General features: G+C 38.3%; 1 protein-coding gene across 2 annotated transcripts; it reads left to right on the plus strand.

Annotated features, from left to right (window-relative positions):
- The first annotated feature begins 1952 nt into the window (after positions 1-1952).
- On the plus strand, positions 1953-9483 carry LOC110786905 (PWWP domain-containing protein 1). Of its 2 annotated transcripts, XM_021991493.2 has the most exons (4): positions 1955-2177; positions 2271-3500; positions 6729-7028; positions 7114-9483. In XM_021991493.2, the coding sequence occupies exons 2-4, from the start codon at positions 2273-2275 to the stop codon at positions 8961-8963; spliced, it is 3378 nt and encodes a 1125-aa protein (XP_021847185.2). In that variant the 5' UTR covers positions 1955-2177; positions 2271-2272; the 3' UTR covers positions 8964-9483. The 2 variants fall into 2 exon arrangements, with proteins under 2 accessions (XP_021847184.2, XP_021847185.2); XM_021991492.2 differs by having other exon boundaries at positions 1953-3500.
- The last annotated feature ends 1492 nt before the right edge of the window (positions 9484-10975 follow it).

A 10975-nucleotide genomic window follows, 5' to 3' on the forward strand; every position in this document is an offset into this window, starting at 1 on the left:
TTTTCTCAATCGATTCATTATAACCATTTCATTGAAATACAACTCAACCTTATCATTATGTCTTGCCTTTGAATATATACAACATATGAGGGAGTGTCAGCACACAAACTTTTATTTGACAAGAATTTTCAAATTCTCATGACGGGAACCAGGTTGACCTAAATTATCACATCATACGTATATAATATCATATAAAATTTTTCGTTCGATAACTGCTGGTTATCTTCCCTAAGTGATCACTTACTTTAATTAAAAAATACTATAATTTGGACATGTTTTGATGTGATATAACGACACAAACTGGTGTCTCATTTGTAATGGCAAGACAATTTAACAAAACTTATGGAAAGATAGCTTACACTCTTCTGGAGTATTCATTGTAATTGTGGTACATATCAATTTCAAGACACATATTCATCTTTCTTCATCTTCAGGATGGTATAATAATATCATAAACTTGTACTCGTATTCATAAAAAGAATTAATGAAATATGAACAACACGTGTACCACTTTTACCATCATGTATCATTTTAATTCTTATATAACTATTTTGTAAAGTTAAAAGCTATCTTCCCCTGATTTTTGCATGTATTCCATTCTTAACTATTGTGGGAGCAATTTTGCCTACCCACAAAACGTATCTCTTCATAATCTATTATCATTATATATGAGAGACATTCTTAGACTTTTATAACATAATGTCTAGTTATTTCTTCAATAAAAGGTGATCAAGCAATCAACCATATTCAAATAGTTGTACAAAACAACAACTAATATATCTACGCATGTAACATAAACACTTGAAATTTATGTCATATACGAATAAATCCGTATCAAAATGAGCATATACGCTATTTATTTAGAGGTTCTGACAATTTACCGTTATAGAGCATCATATGAAACAAAGTACGAACATCCTTCTTGATATTGCCAAAACAAAATCAGTTACAAAATCCAGAAACAATCCAGGGCTTCTTCCTCGGCATATCGGAGTTATTACCAACAATAAATTGGGTAAAATAAAATAAACATTTACATGATGGGATCTTAATCCACAAAACTTTTGCTAAACTCCATTAAATGCAAAACAAGTAATTATATAGCATGGTAATATTGCGCACCCAAATAAATTATTGCCAATGCACAAAATGAAACTCCATTAATTATAAGGCCGAACTCCATTAACGACCCCAAAACAATAAAATCATGTGTGGTCTATAACATAATTATATTATCAAAGAAAGATTAAAATTTGATGCAATCATATATACACAAAAATAGAATAATAAAACCAATGAAAAAGTTAGTTACCAAAATCAAGGAAACATGTGTGTGGCCATTAATGAAGAACAAAAAAAAAAAACAAGTAAAACGCACTTACACAGTTAACCATATTCATCATTTGCAGATTTATCACCTATATCATCAAAACAAATTCGTGTTCTCCGTAACATGTAAACCAATTGACACAAAGAACAAACTTACATGGATATAGATGATTGTGATTGAGGGATGGTACTCTTTGTTATTTTTTTCCCTTGTTCAATCTCTTTGATTTCCGTCAGCGGTTTGCAATGGTGCTGATAACGTGTTATAAAAGTAGATAGAAAGGGAGAGAAGGGAAGAGAGAAACAGGCAGTTATCATCTTATTCCCATCAATATAATATGTACATATACATGTATTATATAGGATAAGGATGTCAGGGGTATAATGGGCATCCACAATACAATATATTTATAACAGAAAGATTATTTTTGCAAATTTGTCTTTTTTAATACGAGGAAATACGAGGAAATACTTTGAAAAAATGTGTTGTCATTTGAAAATATTTTTCATTGTCATTTGCCCATTTGCTACTTAACAGCCGAAAGGATTTGAATTACCAAATTACCCTTAGATAATACCAAACCATCGAACCTGAAACAAGTTCCTCTCAGTAATGTAATCTTGTACCCTAGATAATTCCCCCCCCCCCATTTTCTCTCTCCTATTCCCTTCTCCATTCTCCCACAACTTCGAAGCTCGAAGTTTCTATTCACTCAAATCAAGCTACATATCCCTGATTTTCTTCTAATTTCAGGTTCTTCAGATTGTTTCCTTTCGCACTTAGATTTTTTGTAGCTTTTCTCTCTCTAATTATCTCGCAATATGTTGGTATAACTGCATTGATTAAGGTGCGTTTGTTGAACAATTTTATGTATTTTCTTTATTGATTTTGTTTGAATTAGAGGTTAGTTAATTATATTTATATAATACTATGGTATCAGTGATGAACAACGATTTCGATTTGGAGAGAAATACAGTTTCTGCTTCAGAAGCTGAAGATTCTAGGGTTTCGGATGATGGGTATGTTGTTGATAATGTTAGGGATGAAGGGGTTAGTGATTCGCATTTGAATTCGGATGTTAAGTTTTCTTCTGGGAAGGATTTAGGTGCCCGGATAAGTGAAATTGATGAAAAGGGGGTTTTGGAGAGACCTGAATGGGAAATGGAGGAAGTTAGGGTTTTGGTTGGGGATGCGGACACGGGTTATCATGCGAATGGTGATTCAGGGAATTCACTGGGGAATGATGGGGTGGAGGGTGATGGAGAGATTGAGGTTAAGGTTCAGGAAATAGAGTCTAGAGATGGACAGGATGAAGGTGTGAGTCCCAAAGGGGGGTTTACTGGTAATTTTAATGGTGTTGGGCGTGTGGGTGTTCACAGAAAGAGGCGGAAGGCTGGTCGTAAAGATGAGGGCTCACAGATTGGTGAATTTAGGTTGGAGACTCGTGGTTATTTGCAAGGTTCAATGAGTGAACCTGTCAGTGCTAGTGATGAGGATGATGAAATGAGAGGTGGATTGGTTATGGATTCCAGGTTTGAAATGGGTGACATGGTTTGGGGCAAGGTGAAGTCTCATCCATGGTGGCCAGGTCATATGTTTAATGAAGCTTTTGCTACTTCTTCAGTTCGACGGACAAGGAGGCATGGGCAGTTGTTGGTTGCATTCTTTGGTGATAGTAGTTATGGGTGGTTTGACCCCACAGAACTTGTTCAATATGACCCTCATTTTGCAGAAAAATCGCAGCAGACGACTTCAAGGAATTTTGTTAGGGCTGTGGAGGAATCGATTGATGAGGCTAGTAGGAGGAGTGCTCTTGGTTTAAGCTGTTATTGTCGGAATCCAAATAACTTCCGCCCAGCAAATGTGCCTGGTTACATGGCTGTTGATGTTGTAGATTATGAACCTGGTGCCGTTTATTCTCTGAATCAAATTCGGAAGGCAAGAGATAGTTTCCGGCCTTTAGATGCTCTTTCATTCATAATGCAGTTGGCTGTGGCACCAATGAGTAGCGAAAGTAAGAACCTTGATTTTATTAAAAACAAAGCTACCACCCTTGCTTATCGTAGATCTGTATTCGAAGAGTTTGATGAGACGTATGCTCAAGCTTTTAATCAGCATCCGGCACGGTCTTCCCAGTTGCCAGCATTGCCTGATAAAGTGCCATCTCGAGGTATAACTGCCTTCAGCCTTCTTTCCTGAGGTTTATGTATTATTTTTTTCTATTTTATTGACCTTTGATGTCTGGCTCTACAATTCTTTGTGGAGCTCTTAGTTGAAAATTTATCTTTCAGAACTCAAATAAGTAATTATTTATCTGGTAAATTTGTGTATGAATCCATAAACTGATGGAGGATTTTCAGGGTCCTGTATGGAACAATGGTACATTGATAAAATGATGTGGTTCCAAAATGTCTTTGTTCTTTGGGTCCGGAGAGTGTTTTTCTGGGGGCTTGATACTCTAGGGTTCCTTTTCTTTACCCCTTCAGTTGTATGGTAGTTTTATAACATTATACTGGTGAGCAGTGAAGTCCCCCCGGCGCACACAAATAGTGGCTGTTATGACGTGTGGTTTCCAGTAAAATCCTTTCTTTGCATACTGTATAAGAGCTATGAAGCACGGAGACGGCTAGGAATTAGTGTTTTGCCTTTTTGAAACCCCAGAAGAAGAAAAATACCTGGAAACGTATAAAAAATGGGTATGAGGGAAGAGCAACGTTTTCTGCTGATGTGGAAAATTAGATAAGTTTTGTAAACAGGCCCTGCCTTGCCAGGTTTCCAACTTCTAAAACATCATGAAATGTGGGGGAAACATACCCTACCCACCAACACCTATCTTTCTCTCCCATGAAATTCCTTCGAGAGCTACTTCTGATGGTCTTCTATAACTCCTGGTTTTCTTGAAAAATGGTTTTGGTAAGAAATTAAAAGTTGAGAAGACTGGGTGGGTGTATGGGGAAAGAGAAAAGTTGAAAGGAAAAAAAGAAGGAAGGGGTAGATTGATAGAATGACGGGTCATTTAGTGGGTGGAGTTTTTTTAGTTATTTTCTAATTCTTATCAGGAAGTATATACTTTATATGTTGAGAGCAGGTAGAGTTATCAGGGAAAAGATGATTAGCTTAGCTTTTTTTTCTTTCTTTCACTAAAATGATGTAACTTAGAATAAAAATAATAAACTTATTTCAGATGTTTCTACCTCTGTCTTCTTGTTTTTGTAATCCTTGTTCCATTTCAGTGCTACTTACCTTAGCAATTGGAGGCACTTGAATGCCCTATATGTTGGGACAAGAATCCTTCAAGCCTTGTACTGTCCCAGTTTTTTACATACTTTTTAAGGCTGAGCTTTCGGCAACTATCCTTATGTTTTGTTAATTAGATATAATTGAATTATCAATGTGCCTTGCCGGCTGGTAGATGCAAATGAGTGGTAATTACAGCAAATGATCGGTCACCGTAAGGCATTAAAGACTTACAAATTTTACATCTTAGTTCCACCTTTTGTAATTGTAATTGACTGGGTGAATGATGAAGCCCTTTGTCAAGAAATTTCAATTAGAAATGATGTAGTTGCATATGCTTTTGCATGTCATCTAGTATCACCTAATCCCTGCAAAGAAGGATATTAACATGTCTGCTGATGTATGATGTCTGAAATATTCTGTAATTCAAACTCAATTGGATTTTACTCTTTTTCGAGTATCACCTCTGTTAGGCCGGGTATACCTCCTTTTATAAATTATTGCTTATTGGAACTTCTTGTCTTTGGGCACGCTTGAGTTACGGAGTGCTAATAATGATAATAGTATTATCATTACCTTTCCAGCATAAATCATAATGTGAAATTAGTAAAATCAGTTTAACTTGGCATGGCTACTTGAATCTTACATTGAAAAAAGGCAGATGGGAAGGGGTGATATAAAAGTAGGCACTGTAGTTAACTTATTTGTTACCTCTTGCTCAATCTAGGTTTTTTCTTGCGTAGCATGCTACATAAGATGAAAGTTTTGAGGAAGATATCATTAAATAGCCGAGACGCCCAAGAGTTTGGTAATTCCAAAAATATCGAGATGACATCTTCTTGTGATGAAGTCAGGTTCACAACTTTTGGATTATTTTGGCTAATATGTTGAAAGAGCTCTTGTTAGTGGCTTAGTGTACCTATCATTTGCAAAGTTCAAGTTCTGATGTTACAGTTTTTTGCTTGATGTACTTTTAGTTAGCAGAAGAAGTGTTAATTAGATAGATAAGAGTATTTTTATTAAAGGGCTAATGAAGTACAAGGAGCTGTAGAACAACATGAAAATGAAAGACTGGAATGTCAATCTAAACTTGAAGAAACTAAATCTCATTGAAAACTAACTGTGATTCCTCTTTATCAATGGAAAATTGTCCCACACAGTGTTTATGTAAATAATTGGTCTGAACTCTAGTAACTGTGATTCCTATTCACCTCCGTTTATGTAAATAATTGGTCTGAACTCTGGTAGCTGCAAAACTTGATTCACTTACTGCTTTGCCCATATCATTGTTAAAAAGCAATGACTTGGAGTGAATATAATGTCACAAAGTTTTCTGGGCTCTTTGCATGTAAAAGTGGAGGTTAGGAATTTATTTTAGTCAGATCAGGTTTTGTGTAGGAGCTATGTAATTTAAGTATGTTATTTATTGAGTATAGTCAAAATGCAGGACCTGACATGTGTATTCAAATAATTACAATGATGATGGTGGTACTTTTCTTGTTTTTCATTATACTAGCTACTACGCGTTGTGAGCTAATAAACTTGTTGCAAGTCTGATATTCTTTGTGGTACAGTTGTACAGCACTACAGCCAACATGATGCAAGTCTAATACTTAGTACTTAATTGTGGTACAGCTAACATGAATACATGATGCAAATAAAGGGAAGAACTTTTGAGAGAAAGGATTTAGAAACTCTAAATAGATATACAGTAACTACACGCTAGGTTTTGTTTAGGTGCCTGTTATGAGATCAACATAGGTTATATTGCTCATAGGAGTTATAAGTTTAAGTTCCCTTACTTTTATTGCTCTACTGGCAACCCCTGCTCATGCCTTTCACAGATGTGGCCTTATGTGCTTTCTAAGTTTTAGTGTCACGTGTTTCTGTTGGTGAATATGTCAACAATAGGTACTTCGTTCCCTCAAAAAATAAAATAATAGGTACTTCGTATATAAATTAGTATCCCATATCATCAGTTGAATCATTTAGCTGTTTTGAATCTCTTGAGGCTTTCTGCTTCTGTTTGTCTGCTATGTCAACCTTATACAAGTATATTTTTAGGAAATCTAGAGTCATCTATTAAATCTCGTGTTTTATCCAGGGTTGCTGACTTAATCTGTTGGACTGATGTTCTGACTTGTGTTTTTGCTTTGTCCAGCTCCTTTGAGTGGCCCGTTAGTCATGGCAGATACTCTCGGCGGTCGAAAGAGTTCCACTAAAGCTTCAAAAACAAAGGAGCTGTCCAAAAAGGAAAGATACCTTTTTAAGCGCCGAGATGAAGCTGGTGACTTGAGGACAACAAAGACCACGCAAGGTCATGCAAGCTCCTCTTTGTCTGTTGCGGACGAGGATGGACCATCTGATACGACTGCAGCTACTTTTGTGTTCCAGAAAAGGGATTTAGCTGTCCAAGACGATGATCTGGCTCATGTTGGGACCACAAAAGATGCTTTAACAGGCAAGGATTTCTCATTTACTTATCTTGCCTGATAGGGAATTGGATGATATTGGCGTTGTGTAACATTTGATATTCTGTTCTGCAGGTCTTGGTGTGATGGTTCCTTCTGGGTCACGAGAATGGGATTCTAGGGCTATGGTGACAGCTGATGTAGGCGATGTGAATGATAAGGTTTCAGACAAGCATGTCAACAGACTTAGTTCTAATGATGCAGGCCATCTTGGTGTGAGAGATGGCATGATAAAGAAAAAGAAAAAAGCTGCTAAACGCCCTGCACGGGAACTGAACTCTGAGAAATCTGATCTGCCGGAGAAGAAGATCAAGAAAATTAGGAAATTAGATGGTAAAATGAGCATAGACCATGTTGAGAGAGATACAGTACAATCTGCTGGGATGCCTACCGATATTGCTGCCTCATTTAGAGAGGACTCTCAAGCAAGTCAGGGGAGGAAGGACAATGAAGGTATCAGTTCTGTTTCTTCGCAAGTGGGGTTGGTGTCATCAGGAGAAGCTAAAGCCAAGGATCCCGAACTGTTACAGTTGTTGGCTGATTTGCGATGTCTTGCCCTGAACCCTGCGCATGGCATGGAAAGGAATGGACCTGCAATTACACGTCAGTTTTTCTTGAAATTTCGGTCGACTTTTTTCCAGAAGAGCTCAAGTGTTTCAGCTTCTGCTGAATCTGAAATCAGGGAGGATCTGGACATCAAATCTACCCCTGCTTCTGAATCTGCTGAGAAACTTTCAGCTGGGAACGGTAAAGGATCTTCTGTAAAACTGCAGAAGCTCTCAGCCAGACACGAAGATCCCATAAAAGGGCGGAAACGGATGCCATCTGAGCGTCAGGAGGAAAAGGCTGCAAAGAAGGCCAAGAAAATAACTGAAGCAAAATCCCTGAGTTCTGAAAAGCGTGCCCTAAAGAACCCAGAGACGCAGCAACGGGCTGAGGGAAAAGCTAAGGGTGCTGCAGCACAAAGCCCGCAGTCAAAACCCATAAAGTCAGAGCAGCGTCAGAAGAAAGTGGACCGTCCTCCTAAGGTTGAGGATCCGACATATCTGATTATGAAGTTCCCGTCTGGCTCCTCCCTTCCTTCATTGGTAGAGCTGAAGGCAAGATTTGCCCGATTTGGCCAACTGGACACATCTCTCAGCCGGGTCTTCTACAAAACAAACACTTGCCGAGTTGCTTTCCTCTATGAACAAGACGCGAGAATTGCTTGTCGATATGCCATGGGAAGCAAATCTTTGTTTTCAAATGTGAAGTTTGTGGTGAGGCCGGTGGCAGCACCTGAACCTCAGCAGCTGAGCAGCGGCAGGGTAGAAGACATGCAGAGTGAGTCTGCAGCAAACAGAGAATCATCAACAATAGAGTCAAAACCTGTGGTCCCCACTACAACGGTAAAGCAGCCGGTGCAGCAGCTGAAGTCCTGCTTGAAGAAGCCTTCTGGAGGCGACGAGACTGGTGGGCCTGGGCCCAACAATGGTGCAAGAACAGCCCGGGTGAGATTCAACATGGGTGAGGTGAAAGGTGGTAGTACTGATAATATGGGAGGTGGTGTTGAAGGCCAAAAGATGGAGTCTAGGAATTTGATGTTGTCATCATCTTATGAAGGTCCTTCATCATCTTCATCGTCGTCTATTGCTATGGATGTTAGTAACAATCAAAGGTTCACAGTTTCTTCACATCCATTGCAACCCCCTGTTCTCCCCCACCCTCCCCAGTTTATAAGGGCTCCAATAAATCACCTACATCATCACATGATAGAATTATCCCCAAGAAATAATTTGCATGATAATCCAAGGCTGGAAAATCAAGCACCACCACAACCCACCAGAGACGTCTCACAGCAGATGATGGACCTCTTAACAAGGTGCCATGATGTGGTGACCAACGTTAAGAGCATGCTAGGCTATGTGCCCTATCATTCTCTTTGAGAAAATGGTGATATGGTGCACATATATTTCTTGAGAAATGCGTTGGACGGTTGGACCACCCCATCATCAAAAAAGACCCACCTTTCCAGCAGGGGACTGATACACGCCGGATTTGCATTGTAAAAAAAGAAAAAAACACAGAAATTTCAGCTTGGGTGAAAGGCCACAATGGGTGCCGCCCAGTTATGCCGAGAGAATGAGCTGAAACGGACAATATTATGGACAAAAATGGTTGATTGGGTGGGAGGGGGATAGGAGAGTAATGGGGGTCAAGGACACTCAATATCAGCTGAATTGTACTCGAAGCTTGAATATTTGTGTAGCTCGTGGTACGGAACAATATAATGTGTACCTGATTTCAGGCTGTGGATCCTTCTCTCTTTCTTTCTTGATTTCATCCTCCCATGCCTGCTTGTTGGTGCTTTCGGTTCTTTGAGTTTGCTGTTTTTTATGTGGGTTGAATGACTTTAATCTTGCATTTATCGCCAAATATTTTGGTCCAATTTACCTTCTTTTTCTACTCTAGATTAAGCAATACAACCATCATACAACTATCATTACTACGTAACAAGTATCCGTAGTTAGTTTGCATGCTTCTAGAATGGATTACGGAGTAGTTTATTTATCTTAGACCCGTTTATTCAAATCGGGTTGAGTCCGAATTATGCCAGGACTTGGAAGGATTGTAATATTGTAGTACTCTGAATGTTATACGTAGCGTGCGAATTCAAGTAAAACATTAAACCTATTCCTTTTGTTCTTTTTCACTTACATCACTTCGATCTAACCAATGATGTCTTGGCCTAGTGGTTAAGATTGAGGGTCTGTGTACAATATATCTCAGGTTCGAGTGTCCCCGTCCCCATTTGTAATTTATATTGCCCTCATGACTCATTCGCACCAAAAAACTTCGATCTACATATTTTTCAATCATTATTTGTTCCTTAAATATTTTTAATTTTGTATTTGTAACTGTTTTTTCTTTAGTTACATTACTTGGGCCTACACCACCCCAAATGCTACTGCACGTCCGTCTGCGGTGCGATAAGGCACTTTCCCTTTTCAACTCGAAAGCACTTAGCTTCAGAAGGACCTCTCTTTCTCTCTCTTGCAATTGCATTTGTCAATACATTATTTCATTAAATATCCCTAATTTTATATTTGTAAAAATTTATAAAAAGTTAGAATTATGAAAATATATAATGTGACTAATTCAACAACATTTTAAATAATAATATTTATTTATTATATATTGGTAAAATGTTCAAGTTAAACTTAGTATATAAATAGTACAAAAGTTAAAGTTTTGGGATAAACTATTCGTAACAAAAACACAAAATATGGTTGATTAGAAACCAGGCTAGTACTATGTGCCTATGTGGTCTTTGCTAAAGCATATGATCCTCACATAATTAGGCAAAGTGCCAAAGTGAAAATAACATTGGACTTACAAAGTACATATAACGCCTTAATATGTATTAGAATCACTTCCCCAACCTTTTCCCATAATACTCGTAGCAATAACGTTAAATTATATATAAATAATACTAAATAAAAGTTGTTCCGGTGTTGTAAAGATGGAAACAATGGGCTTCGAATGAAGGCCCTTTTGTATGTGTTGAAGATCTTGCTTGTTTGAATGAGTAGAGTCCGAATTCACCTGCACAAGAGCAAAGTCACTAGCCTCGGGGGTGTTTCCGAGGAAAGCCCCTCCGATGCCTAAGTAAGAACGATGCTCGGATTCTAGAGAGAAGTTCTCTAGAAGAGTAGTCTTAAGGCGATAAATTGGACGTACCTTGAGGTGTGAGCCTTGGCGGCCTATTTATAGTGTTTGCATAATAAATGCCCATAGGTCATTTATTGCTTTTGGGCCTTGGGCCTTGATGGATGGCTGACTAGCCATTGGTGGGTTTGATGCTGTTTGTTTAGAGCCATTGGGCTTTGGACTTAGTGGCCCAATTGAGAATCAATTGGGAGCCCAAACAACATGCCCCCCAGACCCGGTCCATTTA

Source organism: Spinacia oleracea, chromosome 4 (genome assembly GCF_020520425.1).
Source record: "Spinacia oleracea cultivar Varoflay chromosome 4, BTI_SOV_V1, whole genome shotgun sequence".
Taxonomy (NCBI): domain Eukaryota; kingdom Viridiplantae; phylum Streptophyta; class Magnoliopsida; order Caryophyllales; family Amaranthaceae; genus Spinacia; species Spinacia oleracea.

Coding starts and splice junctions, on each gene's coding strand:
- LOC110786905 (XM_021991492.2), top strand. CDS start 2,261: ATGGTATCAGTGATGAACAACGATTTCGATTTGGAGAGAAATACAGTT. Junction 3,501..6,728: donor TGATAAAGTGCCATCTCGAG/GTATAACTGCCT, acceptor TGCTTTGTCCAG/CTCCTTTGAGTGGCCCGTTA. Junction 7,029..7,113: donor CACAAAAGATGCTTTAACAG/GCAAGGATTTCT, acceptor TCTGTTCTGCAG/GTCTTGGTGTGATGGTTCCT.